This window comes from Misgurnus anguillicaudatus, chromosome 13 (genome assembly GCF_027580225.2).
Source record: "Misgurnus anguillicaudatus chromosome 13, ASM2758022v2, whole genome shotgun sequence".
Classification (NCBI taxonomy): domain Eukaryota; kingdom Metazoa; phylum Chordata; class Actinopteri; order Cypriniformes; family Cobitidae; genus Misgurnus; species Misgurnus anguillicaudatus.
In genome coordinates, this window is record NC_073349.2 from 28,670,001 (window position 1) to 28,695,556 (window position 25,556).

The 25,556-nt window shown below is 35.4% G+C and overlaps 1 protein-coding gene across 5 annotated transcripts; it reads left to right on the forward strand.

Annotated features, from left to right (window-relative positions):
• Positions 1-2,601: 2,601 nt before the first annotated feature.
• Positions 2,602-24,196, forward strand: camk1gb (calcium/calmodulin-dependent protein kinase IGb). Of its 5 annotated transcripts, none has more exons than XM_055189074.2 (13): positions 2,602-2,751; positions 8,048-8,159; positions 15,512-15,637; positions 16,517-16,591; positions 16,669-16,807; positions 17,355-17,478; positions 19,217-19,292; positions 19,563-19,675; positions 19,822-19,900; positions 21,204-21,291; positions 21,720-22,063; positions 23,287-23,388; positions 23,473-24,196. In XM_055189074.2, the coding sequence occupies exons 1-12, from the start codon at positions 2,655-2,657 to the stop codon at positions 23,351-23,353; spliced, it is 1,440 nt and encodes a 479-aa protein (XP_055045049.1). In that variant the 5' UTR covers positions 2,602-2,654; the 3' UTR covers positions 23,354-23,388; positions 23,473-24,196. The 5 variants fall into 5 exon arrangements, with proteins under 5 accessions (XP_055045049.1, XP_055045051.1, XP_055045052.1 ...); XM_055189076.2 differs by lacking the exon at positions 2,602-2,751 and adding an exon at positions 5,327-5,480; XM_055189077.2 differs by lacking the exon at positions 2,602-2,751 and adding an exon at positions 5,493-5,534.
• The last annotated feature ends 1,360 nt before the right edge of the window (positions 24,197-25,556 follow it).

Genomic DNA, 25,556 nt, shown 5'->3' on the forward strand with positions numbered 1-25,556 from the left:
CTTAAATATAAGTGCATAATTGCACATGACTCAAGTTCACAGTACTTAAATGTATGTGTTTTATAACTTAAATGGCCTAATGCAACCGGTTTACTTAAAAGGTTTGAGTTAAGCTAACTGTCAGGTTTTACAGTGTAAACGAGACAAAACCCTTACACACAGATATGTTTTTTTTTTATTACATTGGCTTTTATTTATTAAGAGACACAGAGAGAGAAAGAGCTTTTTAACTGTAATTTAAACTGAGGGTGATTCATTCCACCTGTGTGAAATTAATGGATGGTGTTGTTATTGATTACAGGACTGGAAAGTGATGCGGGCAGATTCCTGAAGTCAGGTGATTTTATTCTCTCTCACATCCTAATTAAAGCCATGAAATATCTAAGGTTTTTGTAATAAAACATACAAAAAAAAAACTTGCATGCACACACTGTAAAAAATATTTATTTATTTATTTATTTATTTATTATTGTTTAGTCAACCTTAGATTTACAAGTCATTTCAACTTACAATTATTTATCTTGACTAGAGATGAGTTGTTATAAATTATATGTCAACTTCATTCAAGCTGTAGCAACTCATCTCTCAAGATAAATAATTGTAAGTTGAAATTACTTGTATCTGAGTTGATAAAAAAAGATTTTTTTACAATGCAGTGTGATATATAAAATGCAGTTGTGTACTTACGTTATCCCAAACATTCCCAGGGATTTGTAAATCTGAGAAATTCCTATTTAAAATTTCGGTTCGCCCCTTGTAATTGTCACCATTTTAGTGACTTAAAGAGGACATATCATGAAATCTGACTTTTTTAAGTGCTATAATTTGGTCCCCAGTGCTTCTATCAACCTAGTAAATGTGAAAAAGATCAACCCAGTAACTTAGTTTTGATTAACCATTTTCTGCATGCATGTGAAAAAATAGGTCACTGACATTTGGCTCCCCTTGTGATGTCAGAAGGGGATAATACCGCCCCTTAATCTACACTATCCAACCATTTTAAAGGACACACCCCAAAACGGCATATTTTTGCTCACACCTACAAATTGTCAATTTTAACAAATTATCTATATGGTGTTTTGAGCTAGAACTTCACATATTTTACATCTTTAAAAATCTTGAGAAATGTCCCCTTTAATATCTACACTACAGTTTCTGGCAACACGAGTGGGCAAACACGAAAGTGGTACAGCATCTAACACAGCTGTTGTGCCTTGCAGCTCCAAATCAATTCTATTCAATTCAATTTTATTTATATAGTGCTTTAAACAATTGTTTAATGTAAAGCAGCTTTACATTAATAGATGCAAGAGAAAACACAGAAAAATCGTAAACATAAGCAGCAGAATACAGCGGTTAGGATTAACCATACTAGCAAGCGTAGTAATACATGCAACCCCAAGGGTTGAAAAAACCCCTAGGAGAAAAACCCGCGGGAAAAGTCCTAGGAGGGAAAAAACCCTTGGGGGAAAGAGCCAGACATAGCTGATTCTATAGAGGATATATTATATTATAGGTATGATTTTATACAATTTTATGGGGATTAAAACATTATATATATATATCAGTGGTGTGAGGACCTCCACGGCAGCATGAACTGGGTCTGTTAGTCCCATTTCCTCGGGATTGAGGGAAAGAAAGAGAAACAAAATCTTATTAGCATAGATTTATTATGATGGCATAAAATAATGTAATCAACCATACAGGTAAAAAAAAACATCAATTCATTACCTTATCCATGAACATGATTAGCAATCTCCATACGTCTCTCTCCCATCATTCCATTAAGAACGTCTCACTTTGCCAAATCCGGCCGAGCCACAGGTTCCTTAAAGAACCGGCTGAAGCATTTAAAGTTCGGGATAAAAATAAAATTGTGCTCAAGTACATTTGTTACAATTGTGATGCACTGTGAGACAAAAAGATACAAAAGCTGTTCCCCTTTAAATATGTACAGGGCAATTTAGGTACAGATACTGTATGTACATCTGAGGTGCCATTATGTACATTTGAGGTACTAATTTGCATCATTTAGATATAAAAGTTTACTTTTTGAAAGGGTACCATTCCATCTGATATTTTTTACATATAAAAATTCATCTAAACTGAAAACAACTTGCCCTGGCATATTATCAGCACCATTGTTTTCACACAAGTAATGTAATGTTTCTTTTTTACATTAATTAAAGATACTTAAGTAAGACCTGAATGCTTTAAATAATAATTTGTATAAAAGCAAACTAGAAGAATTTTCAGTGTTTCACATATATGCGCTTTAATTTTAGAATCCAAAAAAGTGCTCCATCTATCACAAAGTGATAAGTAACAGTTTTATATCCAGACTTATGATGATTATGCATAGATTCAAATAGATTTTGTTGTTCTTAAAACACTTTCCTGTGAGGATAAAGTGATTCATCTATCTGAGACCCTCTTACATGGAAACATCTTCCGTGTCTCCACATTCGTATTCCCATACACGCGTCTCCCTCCCTTAAATAGAACTATCTAGAGATCTTCATGTCCGGTTGTCTTCTGTGCATCCTTCCCACACCATGGCAACACCGTACACAGAGAACTAATAAGACAACAGTCTCGTTCATCTTGCTCCCAGTCTGCAGAAGTAAACATCTTAGGAAGTCTGATTTCCACCGATGTTCCTAAAGTGTAAAGTTTTTCCGCAAGCTCTTTTGAAAATGCCATTATATTTTAAACAAGTCAAAGCACTGGCTAGCAAAAAACATCGGAAAGGTGAGTCCTGCTAAGGAATCTTCTCACAATATACTCTTTAGATGTAGTCATACTTTGTAATAATAATGTGCATGCAATAATAGTTTGTTGCATTTAGAAGGGAAATATACTGAAAACTTTTTATGTTTTGTATTTGCTTGTTTACTAAGAAGACAATTAAAATTCCCATTGGAGATTTGCATGTGCCAATTAAAACAGGAAGTGTCCCGCTGTGTATTTTCCTGCAAAGAAAGAGAACGGACAGCTTAAATACAACAACTTGACGTTCAATGCTTGATTTAAGATATGATGTGCATTATTTAGTGTAAATATCTAGTTAAGTTCTTTTGCTTTTGTCATTTGTGGACGGTAGCTCAGTGGTGAAGCATTGCATTAGCAGCGTGAAAGGTTTTGGGTTTGATCCCAGGGAACACATACCGATGAAATGTGTACCTTGTAAGTTAGTTTGGATAAAATTTTCTGGCAAAATCAAAAATATAAATGAAAATATGTCTTACTACTGCAATAAAGTGTAGTTAAAGGGATTTTTTTCTTCATTGGAAATTAAATTTAACACTGTAAAAAAATTCCGTAAACATTTGCAGCTGGCTTGCCGGTAACTTACCGTAGATTTAAATTTATGTTATTACTGGCAACATTTTGTTCAAAGTTAAATAAACATTAAACATTTACAAGTCTTTGTCTTTACAGAATAAAACTAGAAAAACAGCGTCAAGCAAAACATTCTGGGAAACAAAATCTGAAGCAAAAAACAGAAAAAGGTTGATGATGATTTCTGGTTCCCAGAATGCTTTGCATGAAGCTGTTATTGTATAGTTTTATTCTGTAAAGATAAAGACTTGTTAATATTTAAAATTTATTAAACTTTGAACTAACTCTTGCCAGTAAATAACATAAATCTAAATCTACGGTAATTTACCGGCAACCCAGCTGCAATAACATTGTAATTTTTACGGATTCTGTAAAATATGCAAAACTTTGCTGCCTTAAAATTTTTTGTTAAATCAACTCAGATTTACAAGTCATGTCAACAGAGATGAGTTGTCACAACTTATAAAATATAGTTGAGAAAAGTCAACTTAATTTTATAAGTTAAAACAACTCACCTGTAGTTATAACAACTCATCTCTAGTCAAAAGAAATAATAGTAAGTTGAAAGGACTTGTAAATCCGAGTTGCTTCAACAAAAAATTTTAAGGCAGCAAAGTATTTTTTACAGAGAAACTTTCCATTGCTACAGACATGCATGTTATGCTAGCCATAAATCTGTACCAGTAACCAGTGTTGTTGGTTCAAATATCAATATAGGTTTATCTATGAACTTATTGTGCACTTTATCAAGACTTTTAATCCAAACAGGAAAATGGTCCTGATTTATTAATCAAGAGTACATTTTATTTATATAGCGCTTCCTTAAAATGTTGCATTGTTTCAAAATAGCTTTACACAAAAGACAAAGAAACGAAAACACAGAAAACAGAGAAATTATAAGTTATATCTGGAATGTAATATATATTGCACATTTTTCTCCCTTATGAAAATTAACCATGGTTTTAGTGTGGTGTAAAAGTGTAGTAACCGTTTTTTAAAAATGTATTGATTACTATCAGCAAAACCATGGTTACTACACTAATGATGGTTGAACTGGTTTTTGAAAGCCATGGTTGGCCAAACCTTGGTTATTTTGTGGTTGCACGTTGTCTTTACAGTAACCATGTTTTTTTAACTGTAAAACCATGGTTAATTTTTGTTAACTTTTTCTTCGACTGTTGAACATTTAGTCTAGTAATATGATAAAAACAGGCGTCATATTAAAGTACACATGCCTTTCTATCTTACATGGAAATGGCTCTTAAAGGTGCAGTGTGTAAATTTTAGCAGCATCTAGTGGTGAGGTTGTGAATTGCAACCAACAGGTCAATCCACTGCTCACCCCTCGCTTTTGAAACGCATAGAGAAGCTACAGTAGCCGCCACCGGATAAAACATTTCATCGTCGGAGACAACTTAGTAAAAAAGTTTGTCTGTTAAGGGCTTCTGTAGAAACATGGTGGAACAAAATGGCGACTTCCACATAAGGGGACCCTCTGTGTATGTAGATAAAAACATCTCATTCTAAGGTAATAAGGTCTTTATAGACCCCTGATAATATAGTTTTGTAAATTATTTTGCATTTCTTTCAAGAGATCCTTCTAAAAATTACACACTGCACCTTTAAAGAAAGGAAAACTTATATAAAATCAGGACTGTTACATTGCATTAATAATACAATGAACAGCTGTTTAAAAAGCATAAAGAAATAGCAACATCAAGTGCACCCTAGCACCACAAACCTACAAAAGTGAAACAGTGACTTTTTGTAATTGTACTAAAATTAAATTTAGCCAAACCATTGCAAGAAAACCATATTAACAGAATTCACAAAATGCAAAACTAAGCTGCAGACCCTAGCAACACCTTACTAACCACCCATAACACCCTATACTGGCAATGGCAAGTTATGCACTGACAGTCCCATGCACGTTTACTTTAGAAGATCTATATGTGCATCATGTCTACTAGAAAACTGCAGACCTTGAGAATCCGCCTCTCTCTCAGACCCCTCCTTCATCACAGCACATATATAATCTGCAACCTGTTGGTTATTTCTGCGCATCTAGTCGAGTTAAATCCAGAGAACAGAGGGCTATTGCCAGGAGTGTCTGAGCGCATCAGTGCACTTGTCTTTAGGTAAGTCAAAGGACGCGACGCTGACCCGAGTACAGTCCGAGACTTCTGCTGCAGGTTACTTTACATTTGTGTTCATGTTACACTTTAAATGCATAAGTAATTGTCATTTTGCTTCGTGCACATTTGCTACTGTTATTATTTTACATGAAATACGTAGCATGGACATTATAATGTAAAGTAGATAAATTTTGCGCGCTAGAGAAATGTTTAAGATATAAACTTATGCATGCCTGTCAGTGTTTAAATACGCGTTTTTTGCATTGTATTCACTTGGCTGCGCGTGCATATTAAAGATTTTTGCAGATTGCAATTAAGTGCACAGGAATGCGTAATTGCATTTCGGATCCGACGCTAATGTCTGTTTCCGCGCGCCGTCCTCTGTCTTCTCGTGTTGTTATCTGTCAGTGGTGTCCTTGCTTGCGCTTCCATACTTTCTGCAAGAGACAGAAATCTTGCTGGAGTTGTTACAGACCGGAAGGTAAGGTCAACCTCTCTATAAGACTATCTGCTTCTAATAATAATGCATCACGTTATGCATAATAATGCATCATGAATGCATCACGTCTCTTTTTAAGACTATCTGCTTATGCATGCATCTGATCATAATAATGCATCACGTTATGCTGCGACGTGTGTATACTGTAAATCCTCTGAGTCACATCACGTGTATAATAATGGACTTACTGTATGGGACATCTTGCACCCGGACATACGCCGCATGCATGCAAATGTGTCTCCCTGCTGAGTTGCATATTAGTGTTTATTTATGCTGGTCTCGTGGACCGAGGGAGGGATGTGAGTTGTTACTTGTGCAGAATATTTTTCTTTTTAAGCAAACAGAAGATTTCTGGAGTGATGCATCATCTGTGCATTTATTGCCATGTCGTGAATTGAAAACGACGTCATTTATGTTTGTTCAGCATTTAACCTTTTTAAATGATATTAAACATATTTTAAGTATATTTTATTGATATGCATTTACATCATACACAGTGATATGCATTTGGCTGATGCTTTAATCCAACGTGACTTACAGTGCATTCAAGCTATGCATTTTTATCGGTGGGAATTAAACCCACAGTCATTTACGCTGCTAATTCAATGCTTTACCAACTGAGTTAAATACTTTTAAAAATAATATTTTATGCATAACAGCATGCTTCAAATGCTGGGTTAATTTCAACCCAGTGTTGGGTCAACAAGGACGACCACAACCATTTGGGCTAAAATTCAATCTATGCCGAGTTATTTCAACCCAAAGTTTTAACACAATGTCAAGGTTTGTACCTTTTTCACTTAGTGCTTTGTTAAAAAAATAAGTTTTTAAAGTAATTCATGCATCTTTAATTCGACTCTATTTGTATTAAACGTTCATCATAATGTTGCTAGAATGTTGATCATTGATGATGAAACCAAACCTTGAAGTTCACAGAGTCCTGATGATCTTTGGCATTAACCCTGTTGCTCTTTCGTTGTAATTGGATGATCCCTTCTTCGCTAGGTTACCTAATTTGTTTATTATAGACTCCATTAGCAGTTTGACCAAAATATTTTATGAGATTTTCTTTCCTCCACGATCACATATTTGCAATTTTTTGGCTGTTGTTCATATCGTAAAGTGATCATGAACTCCAGTTTATTATTTTAAAGCGAGGCCAAAGATCACAATCTTTAACCTGTTATATAAGTGCAATGAGAACAAGCCTTACGAACTTAACAGATTTAAGAGTACGTAGAAGTCTTTAGAGAGTTTTTATGTTGGCAGGCAAATGTAAAATCCTTGCTACTGCATTCATGCATCATCCCCTGAAAGCCTTTTATGTTGCAACCTTGGAGTAAACAGAAATAGATCGGGTGTATAATAGCTGATCATTCAAGACATCCCGACAATTTCTGCTGTGTTTGTGTGCACTTCGTGTTACTTTGAATACTGGATCTATCTTGTTGAAAGATTATTCATTTGTTCAAATACCGTACATTCACTCAGTTCAGGCACGTGGATGACTTTGTGTTACGATATGACAGGTCAAGGCAGATTAGACAAAGCACATCTTTGCTGTATTTAATGTTGTCAGGGATGTTTTCCATTCAAATGTGTCAATATGCATGACGTACTTTGTGACACCCAAACTTCACATCTATTTAGATGCTTTGCTTGTCTGTAGACTGACCTGCCAACACATGATTATCTGTTCATGACAACAGCAGACTTAAAGTCATGTAGGACAACCAATCAGGATCTCAGGATTTTTAAACGGGAAAGCTCAAGGCAAAGGCACGCAAAACACTGAGATGGTTAGTTGGAGATGGTCAAGTCATTAAGGAATACAGTATGAGCTTCATCTCTAAGTTTAAGCTTACATTTGGACTGCACAGATTGTCAGATTGATTCAGACTTTTAGTCAGATTCATAACAGGCCTCATGGCTCCTGGAATATTAGGGAATATTTTGAATAGGACTAAAGGTATATTCACAAATTCATGAATCGTTGCGTAATTTTACCGAATAGATCCAATTGTTTATTAGACATTTTGTGAAGAGGTTTCTTTATTCTGTCTGTGTCCAGAAATCCCTGTTGAAGCGCACGCCGAAATGGGAAGAAAGGAAGGAGATTACGACTGGAAGAAAAGCACAGACAACATTCAGGATGTGTTCGAATTCATGGAGGTGCTTGGATCGTAAGTGCAGAATTGATTTTATCATTGTTTTATGACCCAAAGTGGTTCAGATTTATTGTTAGCATCGTATTAGTGGATGTACTGAAGATTTTAAAACAACTTTAAGAATTAAAGACTATATTGCTATAAAAACTTTACAGATCTTAATGCAATACCATTAGTAGTCCATAAACATTTTATGCATTCGGTAGACACTTTTATCCAAAGCGACTTATAAGGTATGCATGTTTTTTATCAGTTTGTGTGTTCCCTGGGTTCAATCCTATGACCTTTTATGCATCTAAAGCAATGCTCTACCCCAGCTAACAGAAAAAAGTTCTAAGAACGTTCCCTGAAAGTTCCCAAAAACGTTCTGCCAACGTAAAAAGTGTCCAGCTTTCTTGACGTTCTAAGAAAGTTTTTGTGTTGTCTGAACGTTAGAGGAATTTTACATTTTTCCATTTTTAAACGTTATGACAATGTCATGTTTTAATGTTCACACAATGTTTAAAGCAACAACTGTTTATTATATTGACTTGTTTGATTGTTATGTAAATGATAGAGAAACATTACATTAAAACATGATGTTTAAAAATGGTAAAATGTAACATTCATCTAACGTTCAGACAACACAAAAACGTTCTTAGAATGTCTAGAAAACTGGACACTTTTTACGTTGGCAGAACGTTTTTGGGAACTTTCAGGGAACGTTCTTAGAACTTTTTTCTGTTAGCTGGGACCACTGCAGGTTAGAAGCACATAATCACAAAAATTTGTAACTTTTGTAGAGGTTATTATTTTAAATATTGTTAAGGTTTTTTCCTCGCCATGACTAGACTTGGCACAACTTTACAGGATTTGGCACCGGTTTGTTAGTGAATTGTACGCTTGGTAATTCAGGGCTGGAGATGTTCAGGTGTCAGGCCCAGATTGGCTAATTGGGAGCACCAGGAAAATTCCCGGTGGGCCAGTCTAGGTTTTTTTCGGTGTTGTCATGCCACCGGGTTGAAGGTTGCGTCCTTAGGCTGCCACTTGCGTAATTTGCGGAGATGTCCCCACCGCTTTATGCCCAAGTTGATTGTGTCCCGACCACTTATTGGAAGAAATGCAAAAAAATAATTGCGGTAGGTGTGTTTTAGTGTCCATAAAACGCATGGAAAACACAGGACACGCTGCTTTCGTCTGCCTTTGCTACTGGTCTCACATGCGGTTAACACAGGTTTTGTACATTTAAATAACCTTGAGCATGACTAAAAGGAAAAGGATCTACTAATCGTAATTCTTTAAGTCATAGATGTAACAATGAATCATCTATTGCAAGAGTAACAAAAATTTAGTTGATGCAAAACATCTTAGTCATATAAAACTTTCTTTTTTTCCAAAAAACTTATGTTTTCTCAAGTAAAACAAAATTTTAAAAGTCCATTATATAGTTTGATAAAAAGTACCTTAAGTTATCTGGCATTATGATTTAAGTAATAAAATTAAGATTTGTATTTTTTCCATCTGTTAAATCTTGCTTGTGTATTGTACATCAGGGGTGTTTGAGAAATGAGTGGTTCATTCAGAAAAAGCTCAGTGGCGTGTCCATTTAAAGACATTTCTTGAAATGTTTAAGATTAAAGTTTTTAACCTGTCATGTCAGTGGAATAAGAGCAAGTCTTACATTTACATGTAGGGGAGAGCGGGGTAAGTTGTCACACGGGTAAGTTGTCACACTGTTAATAACTCCAACACTAGAGGCTCTATCTCAAAAATCAAATAGCCACTTTATGTGACTTCTTCTTATATAGTCAACTTCCTGTTCACATGTGGTCAAGATCACTGTAATCTGAGGTTAGCACAATTATCTTATTTTTCTGCTTAAAAAGTAAAAAAAAATCACTTTACATTTTATGCAATACAACTTTGTTAGGTGTGAATGTTTAAAATGATTATTTTGCACAAAATAGAGGAGACCGTAAAGTGTCTTTTGATACTTTAGCTAAAGTGATATGATGAGCTAAACTTGAGATTTAGACAACATTAGCACACAAGTAAGTATGGGGCAAGTTGTCTCAATGACTTTGGGGCAAGTCGTCACATCTGACAACTTGCCCCTGTACAAACAAACACATCGAACATGCTCAGAAAACATGATATAGAAAAGAATAAGCCTCAATCTAGCAAAAAGCTGTTTCAAAAGAAAGGGAAGCAGAAATCTGGACCTATGAAAAACAAGGCAGCTAAAAGAAGAAAAATCATGCAAGAGTCATCATCAGATGATGAAGAGTGCTTCTGCCTCGTCTGTGTAGAGCCATTTTCAAAGAGTCGTCCAAAGGAGACCTGGGTAAAATGTGTAAAATGCAACAATTGGGCCCATGATGCTTGCACCTCAGGCCAGGCAATTTATGTGTGTCAGAATTGTGATTCTGGAGATGAGTCCTATTAGTCATACAGGGCATCTGTTTTGTTCAGAGGTTAAACATGTTAAGTTAAGCAAGTTATCTGCAGCGTTCCATTCAGTTATCTGGTTTTATGTGAAAGCCATAGAACATTTGAACCAAAGTTCAAAGTAAAGTGGTCTTGCCACTTAATTGAAATGTGCATTATTTGGATTGAAATAATTGTTTTTCCAGATTCTCCAGGCACGGATGTTTATATTTCCAGTTTGGTTTGAGTTTAAAAATTAAAATCAATATTCACAATTAAGTAGTTGTGTTCTTATTTTTAGATAATCTAGTGTGACAACTTACCCGCCCTAGTGTGACAACTTACCCTCCGATGGGGCAAATTGTCACAAGTGCACAGTCACTATTCAACAGTCTACAACTCTGTAATGAGATAAGATATAAAGATGTTATGAATACAACATATGTGCCCAAGACTTCCTTCTTTCATTTGGTATGAGATTTATACCATTTTGATGTATGGTGCTCAGTAAATGTTAGACAGTGTGAAAAGTGTGACAACATACCCCGCTCTCCCCTATGCATTTTGCAGACCAATTTATCCAAAGCGACTGCATTACCAGGTACACATTTTTATCAGTATGTGTGTGTTCCCTGCTAATGCAATGCTCAAGAACAATTTAAAAAATTTAGAAAATTTTTAAATCAAATTCTAGAGACATTTAATACAGTATTTGAAGACTATTATAGATATTTTATAGTGCAACCTTGAAATAAATAGAAATCGATGTAGGGTGTATAGCCTAATGGATGACCATTCTGGCTATTTCTTATATATGTTAAAAGTTTTGAGAAACAAAGCACTGATTACAAAAATCCTAAAAGCTTTGGGTTAAAAAAGAAATCAACCCTTTCTCATCATCCTGACGGGTCTCAGATTATAAACCAGACACCAGTCATCTGTTGTCTTGTGGTGGTGATGTCATTCGCAGAAAGCTGACTAGACTATGAGCTCAGTAGACGTGAGCATCTGTGCATTGTCTTTGCTGACTCTACACTACAGTACTGTATTCATAAAGCAGAATAATCGTTTGTCATGGCCGTTGTCCCTAAAGAGACACCCATGCACCAGAAAAACACATGCATTTATTTACAGACATGATGGCATTGAGCAACAGCATGTCTGCAAATTAGCTGTGAGGTGTTTATATAACTTAAATGTGTCAAACTGTAATACCGGCGGATTTACTTGAAGAGGTTAAACGTCTCTAATACCGAAATACCGAAAGAAAGTTGGAAAAACTTTGACTATGTTGCTTGCTGCGTCACATTTTCTTAAAAAAAAAGAAAGAGTCGAGGCATTTAGGTCGACCCGTTTTATTTTCTCTGTACTGGGCTGTAGATGAATGAAGGGTAAAGCGGAGGTTAAGACACATCCAGACTGCTTGAGTATATGTTAATCAGTTTGGCAGACTAAAACAGGGATCACAGACTTCAGGAAACATCTAACAGGATCGGGAGCTTTCTGATAATCTACCAAGCATGGCCTGCAATGTGCAGAACCTTACGGTGTGGTGTTGTTTGGGGAGAAATTGAAAATGTCGTCACTGTGTTTTAAGTGTTATGATCCCAAATGTTGGGTGTGAATCTGAGAGGTGCTCAAATCACAAAGGTCTTGAAGAGAGATAATGATGAAAATATGGAAAATATAAGGCATGGAGGGTTAAGCACAATGGTTTCCTCTGGCAAACTTTTACAATCTCTCAGCGCTCTCCCGAGAGAGTTAACATCCGTCAAACTGCAAAACAGCATAATATTATGTTCAACTCCAGTGGGATTTGTGCTTAAATGATGTTTTGTGTGTTTGGCCGGATGTAATCTGTGTACTGACCTTCAGTCTGAGTTGTATTTCAGGTTATTTGTTTATGCATTTCAATGATATCTATGGTATGTTATGAATTCAGGGCTTTCTAAGGGTTTATTCAGTCTGTGGCCGTGGGTGAATCACATCTCTGAGCTTTAATATGCAAAAACACTTGTGGGAATATGTGTTAGACGGCTCGATTGGTGATGGTCTGTTTGTGCGTGGGAAGACCATCTCGACTGTCGGAAACGAAGTATGTGCCATTTTGCACCTTTTTAATAATGCGCTTGTGGTTTGAAGCAATTTCAGTCTTCTGACAAAAATCTACAATTAAAAAGTAGGAGAAAATGACAAATGCATTGAATGTACTGTAATGCATGTATTTTGAAAGGGATAGTTCACCCAAAAATGACATTCGGTTATCATTTACTCACCCTTATGTTGTTTGAAACCTGTATACGTTTATTTATTCTGTTAAACACAGAATATATTTTGAAACTAATGGTAAGCACACAGTTGACGGGAAGTTGATGGGTACCGTCAAACTGTGTGCATATAGCATCATTTTTCTAGATGCTCAAAAATAAATAAATAAAAAGAAATTCATACAGGTTGAAAACAACATGAGAAAAAATAATGATGACAGAATTTTCATTTTTGGGTGAACTATTCCATAAGATATAAAAATATTGACACAAGTAAGGTCATGTCAAAGATTAAAATCAATGTGAAATTAAACTTTGATGCTCCAAATCTCATCATTAGAGATGAAACTTTACCCTAGATTTATAGACAGGAAATATTCTTAGCTTTTTCCCCACCAGCCTTTTGTTTTTAAGTTGCCCGCCAGCATTTTTTGTGATTTTCACAAAAGTTTCACAAAATGCCTGCAAGGAAATTTTCTTTGCTTATAAACTCTAAAATTTCAAAAATAATTTGCTGAAAAATAATTGCATTTTTGTGAAGGAATTTTCTTAGAGATCAGATTGGGAGAGATTTTTAAAACGCGCGCGCAGTGTAAAATCAATAAATAATTCGGTAAGAGCCACCTTGTGGATAATCATGGTATTACAGATAACCAAAAAAACTAATCAGGAACATGCACATTTTTTCTCGTATTTGACAAGATAACTTGTCAAAGGCGGGGAAATAGTTTAGTGTGTGTGTGTAGACGGGCCGGTCTGAATATTTCACAATCTGCTCAGTTACTGGGATTTTCAAGCACAACCGTTTCGAGGATTTACAAAGAATGTTGTGAAAAGGGAAAAACATCCAGTATGCGGCAGTCTTGTGGGCGAAAATGCCTTGTTGATGCTAGAGGTCAGAGGAGAATGGGCCGACTGATTCAAGCTGACAGAAGAGCAACTTTGACTGAAATAACCACTCGTTACAACCGAGGTATGCAGCAAAGCATTTGTGAAGCCACAACACGCACAACCTTGAGGAGGATGGGATACAACAGCAGAAGACCCCACCGTGTACCACTAATCTCCACTACAAATAGGAAAAAAGGCTTCCCTTTGCACAAGCTCACAAAATTGGACAGTTGAAGACTTGAAAAATGTTGCCTGGTCTGATGAGTCTCGATTTCTGTTGAGACATTCAGATGGTAGAGTCGTAAACAGAATAAGAACATGCATCCATCATGCCTTGTTACCACTGTGCAGGGTGGTAGTAGGGGTGGTGTAATGGTGTGGGGGATGTTTTCTTGGCTCACTTTAGGCCCCTTAGTGCCAGTTGGGCATTGTTTAAATGCCACGTCCTACCTAAGCATTGTTTCTGACCATATCCATCCCTTTATGACCACCATGTACAAACCTCTGATGGCTACTTGCAGCAGGATAATGCACCATGTCACAAAGCATTGGTTTCTTGAACATGACAATGAGTTCACTGTACTAAAATGGCCACCAGATCTCAACCCAATAGAGCATCTTTAGGATGTGGTGGAACGGGAGCTTCGTGACCTGGATGTGCATCACACAAATCTCCATCAACTGCAAGATGCTATCCTATCAATATGGGCCAACATTTCTAAAGAATGCTTTCAGCATTTTGTTGAATCAATGCCACTTAAGGCAGTTCAGAAGGAGAAAGGGGGTTATTAGTATAGTGTTCCTAATAATCCTTTAGGTGAGTGTATGCTGTATATAACAATTCATAAATAAGAAAATAATAAATACATATTTTTATTTACTAGAAAACAAAACACTGATTACAAAGTTTTAAAATAGGTTTATTAAACCCTAATAAGACTATTATATGAATATGTTAAACCTGTTACATATATAATCTCTCAATAACCATAAGATGTTCTTTATAGCCCATTTAAGACTGTCTTATTTAACCAATCCTTGTTAATTGTCACCTATCTTCTTTTCTTTCTCCGGCCTTACAGTGCCAAGTGACCTGCTTACTGGCCTGTGTCACACCTGAATATCTCAGCCATTATTGTTTCCGTTGCGTAAGGGATTTCACATGTAATCCTCATCCCAGGACAGCTATTCCCGGTTACAGAGGATTGAATGGAGAAAATTAAGTGATCTATGTTGTGTCCCTCACCCCCAAATCCTGAGACCTTATGAACAGAATTTATTGCTATTCATTTTTGGTTATGTGCATTAGACAAAACTAGATTTTTATGTTGTTTTACAAAAAAATGTGAGTGTTGCTTGCAGTAATGTCAGAGAGTGCAACTCTTTATTTTTTGGTGGTTTCTAGGGTATTACCAAAGTGTATAGGTAGGGGGTTGCTAGGGTGTTGCTAAGCACTTTTAGGGGGTTCTAGCTCAACTCTCTTTTTCACGTCCGCATTACATTATAATAAACCTCAATTTGAAGTTTAATAAATTAGTGTCATTAATATTGTTTATGATTCTTATGCATGTGTGCGCTTTTCACATCTGTGCTGCGGTACAAGAGCTTCTCGCTGTCATTAAATGAATCGCACCCGGTGCATCACACAGATCTCAGCAGGGTTTAAAAGGTCACATCCTCACCTTCATTAAAATCTGCTTTACTGTCACACTGCCATTACATAAACCTTGGATTAAACTCTCTCTCTGATCTTTAGATAAAGCCTAGTAATTGATCCTTTGACCTTTTCCTTTCTTTCTTTAGCGGAGCATTCTCTGAAGTCTTCATGGTGAAGGAGAGAAAAACCGGAAAGCATTTCGCCATGAAGTGTGTTAAAAAGAAAAACAAAAGGGACTTTAACCTGGAGAATGAGATCGCTGTGTTGAGGAGGTGAGATCAGTCAAACACTATAAATAGAGAACATACAGTACAGAAATAAAACCATCAAACTGTTCCTGAAGTCTCTCCAGGGTTGCACATTTTGTACATCGTCTCCCTCATCAGGACTCCATGATCTGAACAGTTTGAATTAAATTAGGGACAAATACAAAATTATATTGCTATGTACACTTTCAGAAAAATGCCCCAACATAGTCATATAAGCTGAGTTTAAAGGTGCAGTGTGTAATTTTTAGAAGGATCCCTTGACCAAAAAATGCAAAATTATATACAAAACTATATTATCAGGGGTGTATAAAGACCTTTCATAATGAACAATTATATTTTTATTACCTTAGAATGAGACGTTTTTATCTACATACACTGAGGGTCCCCTTACATGGAAGTCGCCATTTTGTGCCAACATGTTTCTACAGAAACCCTTAACGTACAAACTTTTGTTTGCTAAGTTGTCTCCGACGATGACATGTTTTTCCGGCGGCGGCTACCGTAGCTTCTCTATGCGTTTCAAAAGCGAGCGGTGAGCAGTGGACTGAGCCGTTGGTTGCAATTTGCAACCTCACCACTAGATGCCGCTAAAATTTGCACACTGCACCTTTAAAAGAAATGAAAAAGAAAGAAAAAAAGAAATATGTCCCAAAAATGGTCTCTGGGGCAATACCCTTAAAAAGGTCCTACAGTAATATGTGCCATTTAGATGTATATATTTGATGTCAATATGTACCTCTGAGGTACTAACTCTTTTGGTGCAAAGGTGTGCCTTAAAATAAATATTTAAAATAAACATGATTTAAAAACATAAATGATCATTTTAGTGCTAAAACAACTATTATTTCTAATAATTTTTTATGACATTTTCCTGTCACTCAGGATCAAACATGACAACGTTGTTTGCTTGGAGGATTTCTATGAAAGTCGGACACATTACTATCTTCTCATGCAACTGTAAGTAACTTCTAACGCCTCTGTTAAACCTCAACATTACTGTAAACCTCATTGGTTGAAAGTTTGTATCTCTCCAGAGTTTCAGGCGGTGAACTGTTTGATAGGATTCTGGACCGGGGGATGTACTCGGAGATGGATGCCAGTCTGGTTATCAGACAGGTGCTGGAGGCAGTCAGCTACCTGCACAAGTGCGGCATAGTGCACCGTGATCTTAAGGTACGTTAATGACACTGAAACTGTATTTATACTAAACTACCATTCAAAACACTGAGGCAGTTATGTAGAGTTATGTTAGTATATTTAAAATAAATCAAACTATGTTGTATTTTATCATCTTAATGTAGAATTTGAATTTAATTTGAATTTATTGAAAGGATAGCCCCTTGAGATGTAACATCATTTTCAAGGGGATCCCAAAAACACAAACAGAAAAATACAACACAAAACACAACAACCTTACAAAACAGACACACTACAGATATAAAAAAAAACGCTCAACATGTCCCCCATACCCACAAACCACAGTAAAAAAAAAAAACTCAACATCATACATCAGTAACATCAACATCAGACAAATTTATAACAAAAAAAACTCAAATTGTATAAATAAATAAATAGATAAATAGATAGATAGATAAATAAATAAATAAATAAATCAAAACATGAACAAGTTATTTTAAGATAAGAAAATAATAATTTGCAAAAATTTGGCTCGTATGTCATATGTGTGTGTGTATTTATATTGTCTTTCTTGTCTCTATAGCCTGAGAATCTGCTGTACTACAGTCCTGATGAAAACTCAAAGATCATGATCAGTGATTTCGGTCTCTCTAAGATGGAAGATAATGGAATAATGTCAACAGCCTGTGGAACGCCAGGATATGTGGGTAAGAACGATGTCAAAATATAAACAAAAAACTACAACATGTTGTCAGGGGCGTCATGCACCAATTTTTTTAAGGGGGCACAGTGTGCACAGCTCACAGAAATGTGTGCATACACAGAGACATCAAACGAAATATTATAGAGATTTCAGTCTTTTCTACGACACCTACATTTCTAACAATCTGAGCGCCTTCATGCAAAACCCTCCAAAATTAAAGTGTTGACTAACTTTTATTTCAAATACTATTCAATTGGAATAATGACATATTGGCATCATATTTACATCTGAAACAACAAGTTTTGTTTATTTACGTTTTGTTTAATGACTTTAATGTTTAATTGTGTCAGTAATGCATTTTGCACAACAACTGCATTATTCTATGAAATAATGTAATTTTAAGTATATAAACAACAAAAATGACATAAGGTATAGCCACGTGATTGATTTTAATGTTCAATAATGATTTAAAAAAATATGTTTAGATAAAATTATTAGAGGAACAGATTTTTGCATTCAATTTTACCTCACGTGTGATTCTGCGCCCCCGTGAACTCTGGCGAACTTTGCCGTTGTACCAAGAAGATGAATCTAGAAATCTACTAATATAACGTCAAGACGGTCACATTTTAAACCATACTTTTTCTACACAGAGGAGGTTAACTGCACATTACCGTACTGGGGTTTGGAAATGTTGTGAGCGTTTTCACACGTTTTAATTCCTCAGACAGCCAAATGTAGCAGCAACAGCAAAGCTCGTGAGCGCGCTCAGATGCTGACGCAAGCCTCCAGTGGCAGCGTTGACTGCAGGGCCTCCCGCCAGAATACAAAGTAATGTAACATGATCAAAACACTATTAAAACGGCAAAAAAGTGACAAGGATGCAGCACAGAATTGGATATATTGTGCATTTTAAACAGATTAAAAGAAAATAAAAGATTAATTGATGCTTCTTTGATTTTGAGGTTGCATGCAAAATCCATTTGGCATGTGCCCCCTCAGTTTCAATGGGCATGACGCCTCTGCATGTTGTATTTTTTATTGGTTTTACTAGGATAGGCCCATTGAGATATACAATCTCTTATTCCAGGGAGTCCTGAAACAATATAGTATGAAATAATGGAGTAGGCGCCTTTGATCTGATTGAATGTTTAAAAGTGGGCTACGCCATTATTAGTTGATTATGTTTTTCTGTGCTTACATGGCATTATGCTGCATTCCAAGCATCTCCGATTTAGGATATTATCCACCTCAAAACTGTAAATAGCATCTGAATTAAAGGGAACTAAAGTTGTTACAAACCTGTATAAATTTCTTTGTTCTGCGGAACCCAAAGGAAGATATTTTGAGCAATGTTTGTAACCAGACAAAGGTTTTTTTGAGCACCATTAACTTTCATATATTTTTCTTTTCTACTATGGAAGTCAATGGTGCTTCAGTTTTCTGCCTGGGTGAATGAAACATGAAAGAAGTTTTCATTTTTGGGTAAACTATCCCTTTAAGTAACATCAAAAGTAGCATTAAAAGAGGATTTAATGTCTAGAAAGGTGCTTTTTAATGCTACTAAAAACTTGAACTGTTTTGATGCTGCTAAAGCATTAGTCACACATCAGCAAAAGAGAAAATGTCGAAAATTTTGTTTGAACATATCATTTCTTTAAGAAAGATGTTTTAACTTTAAAGTAACATACACAGGTGTGCATATACGTTGAGAATTGATTTTATTTGTATTTTTTTCACAGCCCCTGAAGTGTTGGCACAGAAACCCTACAGCAAAGCCGTGGACTGCTGGTCTATTGGAGTTATCACTTACATACTGTGAGTCCATAAGTCATGTAAATCACATTATTTCAATGCAGGGAAATGTAAGTAGTGCTGTTGTTAGGAGAGCTGAAAAAAGGAAACCAAGCCAAAGCTTAGAGGGTACTGTTAATAAAGACTAAAAGTGAATAGCAGTTAGGATGAATCACTGGTTTAATAAAAGACTTTTAAGCTTTGCTGTTTATTGACACTCACAAGTACAATGTAGATCTGTCGCCCCCTGTTGGACTAATAATGAATTACAATTATTTTGTATCATTCTCACAGTCTCTGTGGATATCCACCTTTCTATGAAGAAACTGAGACTCGTCTGTTTTCTAAAATCATGAAGGCACAGTATGAGTTTGACTCGCCCTTCTGGGATAATATTTCTGAATCTGGTTAGTGTGCTGCATGATTTATTTAATCCTGTGTGTCACTTACTGTATACAATAGTATGCAGAAGTAGCCTATAAATGAACATCAATTACTGCTTTCTTATACAATGCTTCGCTCTTAACCTGATGTAAATATGTTATGTCTTTAGCCAAGGACTTTATCCGCAACATGATGCAGAAGAATCCTAAGATGCGTTTTACTACAGAACAGGCTCTACGACACCCATGGTGAGATTTAACCAAGATCTCTGTTATTTTATTTATTCATTATGTTATAAAATTTATTTGAGATAAATAAAAATTTAAAAAAGAGACAATTGACATACAGTAAAATTAGGTTCAATATCAAGAAACACAGGCAGATAAATGCACACTTTGTAACACTTTGTTGTTTTATGGCATACGCTGATTAGAAATGTTTGCCAAATCCATAAAATATAAATGGAAATAAAAACGGAAATTTTAGAATAGACATATAAACTACGTTACAGTAGGAGATTACCAACACTGTAAAAAATCCTGTTTACCTGAAATGTTTTAGTATTATTTACTTGTATTTAAGAATCATTTGACATTTTTATCTTGACTAGTGAGGAGTTGCTGTAACTTAAATAAATTTTAAATAAACTTTTTTTATCAAGTTATAGTAACTCATCACTATACACTGTAAAAAAATGCACCATGAAGTTAAACCAACTTGGTTTTGCAAGTCAGTTGGAGTTTAAGCTTGTGATAAGTTGACATAACTTATAAAAATAGTTGAAATAGTTTAACTTAATTTTTTAAGTTGAAGTAGCATAAAAACATAAAAAAAGCTTAATTTTTTTAAGTGTAGTCAAGACTAAAAAGAATAAATTGACTTGTAATGACTCGTAAATCTACCGAGCCCCTTAGGTGACATTGCAGTAAAAAAATCGAAAGTTTATTTTCATGTGCTCACGCGAAAACCTTTATGTGCTGAATTTTTTTTTAAAGTTTAGTTTTGCGTGCTTACGTGAAACTTTCGCGAGCGCACGCGACACTTTCGCGCACATGAAACTATCGTGTGCACACGTGAAAGCGAAAGTTTCACTTGTGCACGCGATAGTTTCTTGTGAGCATGCAAAACTTAAACGCGGTAGTTTCACGTGCGAGTGCGAAGGTATCACGTGAGCACGCGATAGTTTCACATGCGCACGTGAAACTAAACTTTATTTAATTTTTGCTCCATGTGCCCTTAGTAATCGAAGTAATTGAAGTTACTTATACCTAAAAAAATGACAGTGAAGTTTTATTTTCATTAGAAACATAAGTCAGAATTTTTTCTTAATGTAAATTCACTGCTTTTATACCTGGTTATCTTAGTTGTTACTTTATCTGAGATCTATGAAGTCTTTCATGAGAATATGAAAAGTGTATGGTTGATTTTGACGCTATATATTAAACAATATGTTGAATTTTTCACCCAAAAAGTAACAAGTCAAGCAAAAGTAGGAAACAAAACCCCACTTTTTTTCCCAGTTTTGATTTTAAACCAAGCTTTGTCTTGCAGGATAATCGGTAAAACGGCCCGAAGTCAAGACATCTATCACTCCGTCAGTGTGCAGATTCAGAAAAACTTTGCCAAGTCCAAGTGGAAGGTAAAGTCATGTTTCATAACACAGTTGAATTTGGCTCTTGTGGTTTAGCCTCACTTGGCTTTTTCAGCCGATCTCTGGCCTGGTTACACAATTTAACTTTAAGAAGTTAATTTTGCCATCTGTCTTGCCTATAATTGCTTCATCTCTTTCTAGAACAGACCAGTTTTGTTTAGATTTAAACACTGATGGTGGATTTAAAAGTGCAAAAGTCATTTAAAGTGGATCAAAAAACTTTATCAAAGTTAACCTAAGACAAGAATAGGCATTGGGTATTGGTATTAAGCTAACTTTATGAAAGGTTTTAATCCACTTCAAATGTTGACTAGTATATATAAAATACACTCACATTTAAGATAAAACACTGAAATATTCATACAGTATACTACTGTACAGTATATTGACTATTTGATATCATTTATTTACTTCAGCAAGCTTTTAATGCTACCGCTGCCATTCATCACATGAAGAAACTTCAGATGGCTCACTCTGAGGCCTGTATGAGACAGAATCAGACTCCTCCATCAGTGCCTGAGATCAAAGTCATCACAACATCCACACCTGAATCCGTCCATAAGAAACTGTTCACGGAGACCCCGACGACAAACAGTGACGTGTCCGGTAATCAGATGAACGTTCCAGCCAGTTCCACCGAATCGAAGAGTCAGTATTACCCAGTTCGGGTCAGTCACAGCGAGACCACCCATGTTGGGACCCTCACCATTGCAGAGAAGAGCAAACATGTTTATCACTCTGAGCCAGCTGATCTTAATGGGTATGTACAGTATTCGTTTGACACAATCATATGAAGTCCAAAACTATGCCAAAAACATTAGATCCTACAGATCCAAAATGTATTTACTGTAAGATTACTCAGCCGATACAGAGATAAAGGGGATGATGAAGAATAACTTTAAAAAGGTTTATTGAATAATCTTAGTCATGGGTCAGTGCTCGGTCAGACCTAAAACATGAAAAAAGTAAATGAAAGTTGTTTTAAGAAACTCCAATTCTAAGATCTTTCAGTGTTTATTTTTTGCCATATTTGACCAAAAAGCAAATCATCAGGGTCAGTTTTGAAGAAAAAAAAATTATTAATAGATTATCTGAGAGCTGTATATATAAGCTTTCCATTAATGTGGTTTGTTTGAATAGGACAATATTTGCCAGGATAACTATTTAAAAATCTGGAATCTGAGGGTGGGAAAAAATCAAAATAATAACTCATTCCCCGCCAGCCATTTTTGAAAAGTTGCCGCCAGCATTTTTTGTGATTTCACAAAAGTTTTACACAATGCCTTCCAGAAAAAAAATATTCTAAAAATATATAAACATACCAATATATAAAAATAAAAGAACAGACCCTTTGCTTTCAAACAAACAAACAAACAAAATGGAGAAAAAATTCATCCTATCGATTTTTTTTTCTCTGCTTATAAACTCTTAAAATATGGGTATTTTTCTTTAAAACTAAATATTTTTAGCAAAAAGCTGAAATAATTGCATTTTTGTAAAGGTTTTTTGTTAGAGATCAAATTCAGAACGATTATCAAAACATACACAGAGTTTAAAATTAGTAAATAACGTTTTGGCTTCAGTTTTTTCATAAATTGGGTAAGTGCCATCTAGTGGATAATTGCGGTATTACAGATTAACAAACTCTTCAGAAACACGTTTTTATGCAAATGTTTTCTCTTAATTGACGAGATAACTGTCAATGACGGGAAAGAGTGAAGAGAATTGTCTTTAAAGTTGTCCAAATTAAGTCCTTAGCAACATCTATTACTAATGATACTTTTTTGATATATTTACGGTAGAAAAATGTACTAAATGTTTTTATGGAAAATAATATTTCCTTAATATCATAATGATTTTTCACATTAAAAACCTATAATTTTGTATATTACCTGAAATTTGCATATAAAATAGTTAATTGATCAGTTTTGATTCTGGGACGGGATTTTTGCCTTCTGTAACCATTTGCATTGAATTTTCCAGGTATGTAAAAAAAGGCTCAAATCGTAATGGACAAAACCTGCAGACTGGAGTTTGTTCTGTTATGTGATCCATCGCAGAGGAGTTATAATCTGATTTGGATTGGTGAGTTAACCTTTAAAATATTTTTCTTACTAGTGTGCCAAAACAAGCAAAATGCTAAATGTTATCTAAATGTTGTCTTGTCAGGTCTGTGACCTTTCACCCAGCCTGTGTGCATGATCTTCAGCTCTGTGCCCGTGGGCGAGAGCGTTTATCTGGCCATCAGCCCGCCAGTCTGCACCGTACTGAAAGTTTAGGAGAGTGCCTCCATATCTGCAAATATACTCATGAAGCACGAGCACGGCCAGGTTACACAGTATCTTCGTAAAAGCAGGTTGTAGGTCGATTTGCATAGGTGCTGAACCTACTATTTCACATTATCATCCCTCTGTATTAAAATATTTGAAACAAGGGTCAGTGTTAAGATTTTAAATCAGTTTTTGCATCTACTTTCTGTAATGTATTAGGCTTTTGTTGCTTGTGATTATATGATGTAATGTACTGTGGTAACTCATCACAGTATATCTGATGACACTATCGCTTCAATGCAGTCTGTACTTAATGATAGATTATTGTATATTGGACATTATAAGAGATTTTTAATTTGACTAGAGTAGATGTTTATTTTTGTAATGCAAAGTTATTGGTGCATCTTTATCTGTTACACTTTTCCCATCATTTCTGAAAACTATTTAATGCTGTCTACCTACCACCATTAAATATTACTTTCACTATTATAAATACTCATACTGTAGCATTTCATGTTATTGCAAGAGATTATGGTTAAATGTCCTCTTCAGAAACACTTGATGTTTGTTTAGGCCGCTAATGGCAATGCGTTGTGCAATATTTGTACTATTAAACCCTGAGATAAACCAGCTTTTGTTTCTCTTTCTGCATGTTTAGACTACATGTTTGTAGGTAATTGTTATCTGTTTAATATTTCAAAGATGATCTTATAAGGTTATTTCAATGCTGAGTTATAATATATGGCCATACATGATAATAGTGCTCCAGTTAAAGAGGTTTGACTGACCTCAATACAAACCGCTGACCTGTAGACGTGCAGGTCATTCATTTGATCTCAGATAAGCACCAGACTTTCAAATCTGTCTGTTATCCTCATTGCTGGACAGCAGATGATGTTCGTCCTTCTGTGACATTGGTTTAATAATCCAGTCAAAGATGTATAAAAAGTAAGAGTAAATAAAAAACGTCTCCATATATTTATAATGCTGGGTGCATGGATGATGATGTCTTCAAACCCTCACATTTGATTTGCTGTGCCAACACGAGCTACGCATTGAACGTGTTTCTCAACGCTGTCTGTGCATGCAGGACAGAGGCCTTGGCAGACTGCACAACGGGTCAAAAGTATCTGATGCGGTCGTGTACGTTGTCACAATCCCTACTGCATGTCTACACTGTCTCAAACTTACAGTATTGCCTAACATTTATTTCCCCCCTCACCTTATACGCAAGCAGCCTCCCGAGAGACGAATGATGCTTTTATTCCAGTTTAAAGATGTGAGGGTATTGAAAATGAAAGGTCAGCATGTTTGCATCTTTATATGAGACAATCGCTGAGTGCTGCAATGTTTAAACCTGATATTACAATGTAAACAAAACAGTACTGTAGTGAAAGATTAACCATCTTGCATATTTCTTCTGAAAAATTAGTAGCACTTTATATTATTGGCAAAACACTTCATATTACTGCACAAGGCATTATGTAAAATAAATAAATAAATAGCAATAATTACCATAATAGCTATTACAGAAATAAACAATAATACTATATAGATACAGTATATATAGTCTTTAGTTGTGATCAGAATTTTAATTGGTTTATTTTATTGGTTGGGTTCATTTCATGCAAAAGTCAACCTTATTATGAACAATAAAGTTTTTATTTACCGAAAGTTTTTAACCATATACAGAATTCTCAGTTGATATTTCATTGTTTTAAATACCAAAGTCTTGGTTACAGTTTTTAAAGGGGACATATCATGAAAATCTGTCTTTTTCCATGTTTAAGTGCTATAATTGGGTCCCCAGTGCTTGTATCAACCTAAAAAATGTAAAAATAAGATCAACCAGTAACTTAGTTCTGGTAAACCATTCTCATATGTGGAAAAAAATAGATCATTGAAATTTGGCTCCCCTTGTGATGTCAGAAGGGGATAATACCGCCTCTTATTCTGCACTATCCAACCACAGCACTTCCATTT